A 7,362-nucleotide genomic window follows, 5' to 3' on the forward strand; every position below is an offset into this window, starting at 1 on the left:
ACTTTGTATTTTTAATATAGTATAGATAGATAGATACTTGATGCATCGCTAATTTGACAGAGTCATAGTTTTGATGACCGGTACCGTTGCCTACTTTTGTACTCCTTGTAAGAGTAGATATAGATCCAATAAGTTATTTTAATAAAACAGGTAAGTTTAACTACTGATTGATTAAAGTTGTGATGCTTCTTTCTGTGAGAATATGAGGGAGTACGACAGCTGGACAAGTTAGTGGGCAAGTATGACAGTGGGCAGTTAGCTAGCTGTCACCAGTTAGTTAGAGTAGTTAAAGTAGTTGGCATTAGTTAATTGGGGATTAAGTTAGTAGGGTGATCATGTATATATATGTGATGTATATCAGATTTTATAATTACATTTTCAATATACTAGAAAGTTCCTCACTAACTATTCTCTCTTTGGTGTTCATCTTCTTCTCTCAAACTCAACTTACTCGTTTGGGCCTCCATTAATGGAGGATGAGCTGTGACTGAAATCAGCTCAACTCACTTGGTATCAGAGCGATCGATACTGGTTGTTTCTTAGCTGAGTAAATTTGTGTTTGTGTGATACAAATTCTCGCTCAAGTTCAGTAATGGTAGATGAGAAAATTGACCATACTCATCCTCTGTTTCTGCACCCTTCTGATACACCAAGCTCAGTTTTGATTCCAATTCAACTCACTGGGTCTGAAAACTATGGATTATGGCGTAGGACGATACGAATTGCTCTTCAAGCTAAGCGAAAGCTAGGGTTTGTAACTGGTACATGCAAGAAGGAGACCTTTAAGAAGGAATTATATGAGGAATGAGAGACATGCAATGTGATTGTGCTCTCATGGATCCTGAACACTGTATCAACAAACCTCGTCAGTGGAATAGCTTATGCATCAGATGTGCACCTAGTTTGGGAAGACTTGAAGGAGAGATTTGATAAGGGCAATCGAGTTCGAATTTTTCAATTGCATAGGGAAATCGCAACGATTTCTCAAGGAACTGATTATGTTGATTCATATTTCATGAGACTGAAGGAAATGCGGTTGGAGTATGATGCTTTAGTTCCCACGCCAGGTTGTGATTATGCTAAATCAAAGGACTACATTGAACACCTTCATCGTCAAAGGCTGCTTCAATTTCTCAGTGGCCTGAATGAGACATATGAGCAGGCAAGGAGGCAGATTCTGATGAAAACCTTTTAACCAACCTTGAACCAAGCTTATGCGTTGATAATTGAGGATGAAACCAAAGATCAAGTCCATATCCAGCCTTAGGAGCTAGAAAAGATCCTATTGCTATGCAAGTTAGACGAGGACAAGGCTACAAAGAGAAGAAGCCATTCATGAAATGTGACTACTGTAAGATGAATGGACACTTGAAAGAAAATTGCTACAAGTTGATAGGCTACCCTGCAGATTTTAATGCTAAAAGGAAGGTTTTGGCCAATTGTGCAACTGGTAATGCTGGGCATGAGGAACATGCACACATGGCTGGAGGAAGAGCACATAATGATGGTCCTACAGGAGGGCACTTCTTCACTGAGAATCAATATAGACAAATCCTGGATATGCTGAATAAAGATATCACAGTTCCACAAGTCAATATGGCAGGTATTACTAATGCACTAATGACTGATAAACCTATTAAAGAATGGATAGTTAATTCTGGTGCGACTCATCACATAGCTGCTTCCCTAGATATACTACACTCTAAGACTGAGTTGAAAACTGGTAGAGATCAAGTTCATTTACCTACTGGTGAGAAGACAAATATATCTCACATTGGTAGTGCAATATTTCTTAAGGACATGGAGATTAAGAATATTTTATATGTTCCTGACTTCAAATTCAATTTTTTATTTGTGTCAAAGTTCAAAAGAACCAGTTGCTATGTTCACCTCTATCCTGACTTCTGTGTATTTTAGGACCTTTGGCGTGGCAGGGTGAGGGGAATTGGTAAGGAAAGTGGAAGCCTGTATGTGGTGAAGGATGAGCACATTGCTAGAAGTTTGAGGCAAGCATCAGTTGCAGCAGTCCAGAAACTAGAAGTAGATGGCATTCTTTGGCATAAAAGATTAGGTCACACCTCTGTTAGTACAATGAAAAATATAGACTCCTTACAACTTAAAGATCTTGATGTGAATAAAAAATTTTCTGTCTGTCCCTTAAATAAGCAAAGTAGACTAGTTTTTCTAGTAGTGTTACAAGAAGTAGTAATCCTTTAATGCTTTTACACATGGATGTTTGGGGACCATACAAGTTTCCCACACATGATAGAAAACATTACTTTCTAACAATTGTGGATGATCATTCTAGGTATACTTGGGTACATTTACTATAGTTGAAAAGTGATGTAATTGTTGTGTTACAAAAGTTTCTCTCTATGCTAAGAACACAATTTGGTGTAGCAATTAAGACTGTTAGAACTGATAATGTAGGAGAGTTTTTTAGTAAACAGTGCATTGAATTACTTGAACACTATGGTATTATACATCAAAGTAGTTGTGCATACTCCCCAATAAAATGGGGTAGTTGAGAGAAAACATAGACATATATTAGATACAACAATGGCCCTAAATTGCAGGCAAATGTACCAACTAAGTACTGGGGAGAATGTATTACTACTGCTGTTTACATTATAAACAGGCTGCGTTCTATCATTCTGCAAGGCAAATCACCATATGAACTTCTACATCATCAGAAGCCTTCTCTTGAGCACTTAAGAGTTTTTGGTTGCTTGTGCTATGCCACCACTATGATACATGGCAACAAGTTCTCAGCAAGAGCCAAACCTGCTATGCACCTGGGCTATTCAGGCACACAAAAGGGCTACAAGCTCTTGGACCTTCCATTTAATCATTTTTTTGTGTGCAGGTGTGATGACCCAAAATGTCATCTTTAAATTTAATAATTAATTCTATATTCTAAGACCTCAAAAAATACTATTTATCACTCCAGACTTGTGTGCGCAGTCCGTACAATTTTCGAAAAGATTTTATATAAAAAATGGATTAAAATATGAAATAGAGCCTTAAAACTCAACTGAGTTGATTTTGGTCAATATTTTGAGCAAACGGACCCAGATCAATATTTTGACAGTTTTAGTAGGTCCGGATCATAATTTGGGACTTGGGCGTATGCCCGAAATATAATTTGGAGGTGCCTAGCTCAAGTTATGACTATTTAACGGAAACTAGTAATTTAAAGGCTAAAGATTTCCAAAAGTTTGACCACGAATTTGACTTTTTGATATCAGGGTCGGAATCCGATTCCGAAAATTGAAATAGCCCCATTATATCATTTATGACTTGTGTGCCAAATTTGAAGTCATTCGGATTCATTTAACATATTTCGGCACAAGTTTTGTAAATTGAAAAGTTTGAAACTCAAAAGTTTGAATCGAGGTGTAAATTATAATTTCGATGTTATTTGAGACCCCGAGTAAGTCCGTATTATGTTACGGGACTGATTGGTATAAATGGACGAGGTCCCGAGGGGCTCGGGTGAGTTTCAGATGAGTTTCAGACCATTTTTGTAAAAATTGCAGGTCTGGTTCTGGTGTGTCGCACCTGCGCAATTTTGGACGCAGGTGCGAGGTCGCTTCTGTGGCTCAGCCATCGCAAATGCGGAAAGCACCGCTTCTGCGGCTCCTTCATGCGCATCTGTGCAGCCGCAAATATGGCTCAAGCTCCGTAGATGCGGACACACGCTGGGCAAGCCATTTCGCAGATGCGAGCTCGCAGGTGCGAGCCCAGGCACCGCAGGTGCGAAAATGCCTGGGCAGTGTTAAAACGAAGGCTTTCGAGATTTTTTCTCATTTTGGTCTTTTTGAGCTCGGGTAAGGCAAATGTTTGGGCGATTTTCATGGGAAAAAAATTTGGGTAAGTGTTCCTTATCCTATATTGATTATATTTCATGATTCCATACTCATTTACATCATGAATCCGTGAATTTATGGAAGAAAAATCAGATTTTTATAAAATCTTCCAAAAATATAAAATGAAGATTTGAAAGCCAATCCGATGTCAGAATTTGGTAATTTTTGTATGGTTGGACTCGTCTCGGAACGGGTATTCGGATTTCATAAGTATTTCTAAGATTCGAGACGTGGGCCCGGCTGTTGATTTTTGAGATGAATTTCGGATTTTTATCCGGAAAATTAGCAAATTCATATGGAATTAATTCCTACGATTTGTATTGAGTATATTGAATTGTTTATGACTAGATTTGAGGATTTCGAATACGAATTCGCGAGGCAAAGGTTTATTGGATTCTTGAATTTGGCTGCAAGCGAGGTAAGTGTCGTGGTTAACCTTGACTTGAGGGAATAGAACCCTTAAATTATTTGTTATGTGAAATGCATGTGTATGACGTATAGGCAAGGTTTTGAGTATCTATACGTCGTCAAATTAATTATTTGCATAATTACTTATAAAATCATAAATCATTTTAAAACATAAATTAATTATTGTATTAATTGTTTCACTCATATCCCTTATCAAATATTAATTCTTGAATTCCTGCAATAATTGTCACATGCTCATTTGATCATTATTCGTGAAATTATTATTCATTTAATTATTGATGAATATTTTGGAAGGTGAAGTCGGTATTTTGGTATTGAATTGATTGATAAGTGTATATCCCCGCACTTAAATACTCTTCCGAATTTATATTATATTTTCATGGTAAGGAAGAGTGTAAAAGCACGAAGGGTGTTGCCGTGCCATTTATGAGTGTAAAAGCACGAAGGGTGTTGCCGTGCCAATTGTGAGTGTAAAAGCACGAAGGGTAGTGCCATGCCATTTTTATATTATCAATTGCTCATTTTATTGTTGATACATTAATTGGCTGCTAAGTGACACTTCTCCTGCTGAAATTATTATATCCTTCCCCTTCGCATGTTTCCGCCCAATTTATAAATTATTATTTATTGTATTATTATTACTTCGTATTTGTATATATTTGTACATGTTGTTTATGTACGTATCTTGTCATAGCCTCGTCACTACTTCGTCGAGGTTAGGCTCGATACTTACCGGTATATGGGATCGGTTGTACTGATACTGCACTTTGCACTTCTTGTGCAGATTTCGGAGTTGGTCCCAGCGGCGTACTGTAGATTTGCCCGGTTACAGCTACCAGCAGAGACTTGAGGTATAACTGCACAACGTTCGCAGTTCTGAAGTCCCTTTCTATATTGTCTCAGCTGTGTATTATATTTCAAACAGCTTGAAATTTATTCAGACCTTTATTTGTATTATTCTAGAAGCTCGTGCACTTGTGACTCCAGTTCTGGGATGGTATTTAGACATTGCTATTAATATTGATTATTCACTACATTTCAGACCTTACTTCCGCATTTATTTTTTTGTTATTAATTAACTTAAATTATTTTAAAATGGCTAATATTATTCTAACGTTGGCTTGCCTAGCAAGTGAAATGTTAGGCGCCATCACGGTCCCGAAGGTGGGAATTTCGGGTCGTGACATCAGGGATGTTGTATTCAAAGAACATCTGTTCCCATTTGCTAAGTCTTCCTCATTACATCTTGTTAATGTTCATGTTAGGGGGAGTGTATCATTTGAGCATGAACCATTACAGGGACATGCTGCAGATCATACACTTGAACCATTGCAGACACCTGCTGCAGATCATGCATCTGAAGGTGAAGCTGATACAGCTGATGACTATGATGCAGTCCATGAAGCTCATGAAGATGATGAGGTTGATGTAGTTTGTGAAAATGCCCCCATTTCTCATGTTGAAGAAGGCAATGTTGTTGATGCTGTAGTATCTGAACAAACATCTGAACCTCAACAAGCTACACATGATGAGCATACAGAAAATGATCCTGCACCAGGCCAATCTCTAGATGTTGAATGCATAGATGTTGTACCTGAATATGTACCCTCAGAAATCAGAGGTCAAGAACGAAGAAGTTCTGGCAGAAGCACCAAAGAACCTATATGGTTACAAGATTATGTTACCAAGAACAAAGCACATAATGTGGCACTATATCCTATTTCAGACTATCTGTGTTATGATCAGCTTTCACAGGCCTGCAAAAGCTTTGTGGCAAATGTCTCAGCATTCACAGAACCACAGAAGCATCAAGAGACAAGAGATGGGCTGAGGCAATGAAGAAGGAAATCAAGGCATTGGAGGACAACAGGACATGGGAAATAGTAGACTTGCCCAAGGAAAAGAACACAATTGGATCAAAATGGGTGTATAAAATAAAGTATAAAGCTAATGGAGATGTTGAAAGATTCAAGTCCAGGCTAGTAGCAAAAGTATACAACCAAAAAGAGCGGTTAGACTACCATGAGACCTTTTCACCAGTTGCCAAAATGGTAACTGTGAGGTCAGTCATTGCAGTAGCAACATCAAAAGGGTGGACTATGTATCAAATGGATGTGTATAATGCATTTTTGCAGGGAGACTTATACAAAGAAGTATATATGGAAATGCCTCAAGGTTTTAGAAGACAGGGGGAGACTAAGGTATGCAAGCTAGTGAAGTACTTATATGGACTAAAGCAAGCTTCAAGACAATGGAACATCAAACTTAGAAAGGCACTTCTTGAAACAGGGTATAAGCAAAGTCTATATGACTATTCACTGTTTACCAAGAAGAAAGGAGCAGATTTTGTGGCTATTCTTGTGTATGTGGATGATCTGCTCATCACAGGAAACAATGAGCAGTTCATTCAGGAAACTAAAGATGTTTTAAATCACAAATTCAAAGTAAAGGATTTGGGAGAACTGAAGTATTTCTTGGGAATTGAAGTTATGAGATCCAACAAAGGGATCTTACTAAACCAAAGGAAGTATGCCTTGCAATTGATTTTTGATATGGGCTTAGGAGCTACTAAACATGTGGCCACTCCAATAGATATGAATCAAAAGTTCACTTCAGCAGAATTTGATGCATATGTTGGGGTATCTGGAGAAGAATTGATAAAGGATGCTGCAATTTATCAAAGATTGATTGGAAGATTAATATATCTAACTATCACAAGGCCATATATAATATTTGATGTGCAAACACTTAGTCAATTTATGCATTCACCCAAGCAATCTCACAGGGAAGCAACAATAAGAGTTGTAAGATATATCAAATTGAATCCAGTAATGGGCATTCTACTGAGCAGTAAAAGTGCAAACAGTCTGACTTGCTTTTGTGATGCAGACTGGGCTGCATGTCCTAATACCAGAAGGTCAGTAACTGATTTCCTTGTGAAGTTTGGGGAATCATTGGTGTCATGGAAATCTAAGAAGCATCAGATAGTGTCTAAAAGCTCAGCAGAAGCAGAATATAGAAGTCTTGCAACGGCTACTGCTAAAGTAGTTTGGCTACTTGGGTT

General features: G+C 37.9%; 1 protein-coding gene across 1 annotated transcript; it reads left to right on the forward strand.

The window, feature by feature from the left end:
* The first annotated feature begins 1,479 nt into the window (after positions 1 to 1,479).
* Positions 1,480 to 6,137, forward strand: LOC117279460 (uncharacterized). Its single transcript, XM_070191307.1, has 4 exons — positions 1,480 to 1,824; positions 1,918 to 2,082; positions 2,577 to 2,866; positions 5,564 to 6,137. The coding sequence occupies exons 1-4, from the start codon at positions 1,480 to 1,482 to the stop codon at positions 6,135 to 6,137; spliced, it is 1,374 nt and encodes a 457-aa protein (XP_070047408.1).
* Positions 6,138 to 7,362: the final 1,225 nt, after the last annotated feature.

The sequence above is a fragment of the Nicotiana tomentosiformis genome, chromosome 12 (assembly GCF_000390325.3).
Source record: "Nicotiana tomentosiformis chromosome 12, ASM39032v3, whole genome shotgun sequence".
NCBI classification, from domain to species: Eukaryota; Viridiplantae; Streptophyta; class Magnoliopsida; order Solanales; family Solanaceae; genus Nicotiana; species Nicotiana tomentosiformis.

Bases quoted from the DNA above. Each gene is read 5' to 3' on its own strand.
- LOC117279460 (XM_070191307.1), top strand. From the start codon at position 1,480: ATGGCTGGAGGAAGAGCACATAATGATGGTCCTACAGGAGGGCACTTC. The intron at 2,083-2,576 runs GTTAGTACAATG...CCTAAATTGCAG, and splicing joins AAAGATTAGGTCACACCTCT to GCAAATGTACCAACTAAGTA. The intron at 2,867-5,563 runs GTGTGATGACCC...TGTTCATGTTAG, and splicing joins AATCATTTTTTTGTGTGCAG to GGGGAGTGTATCATTTGAGC.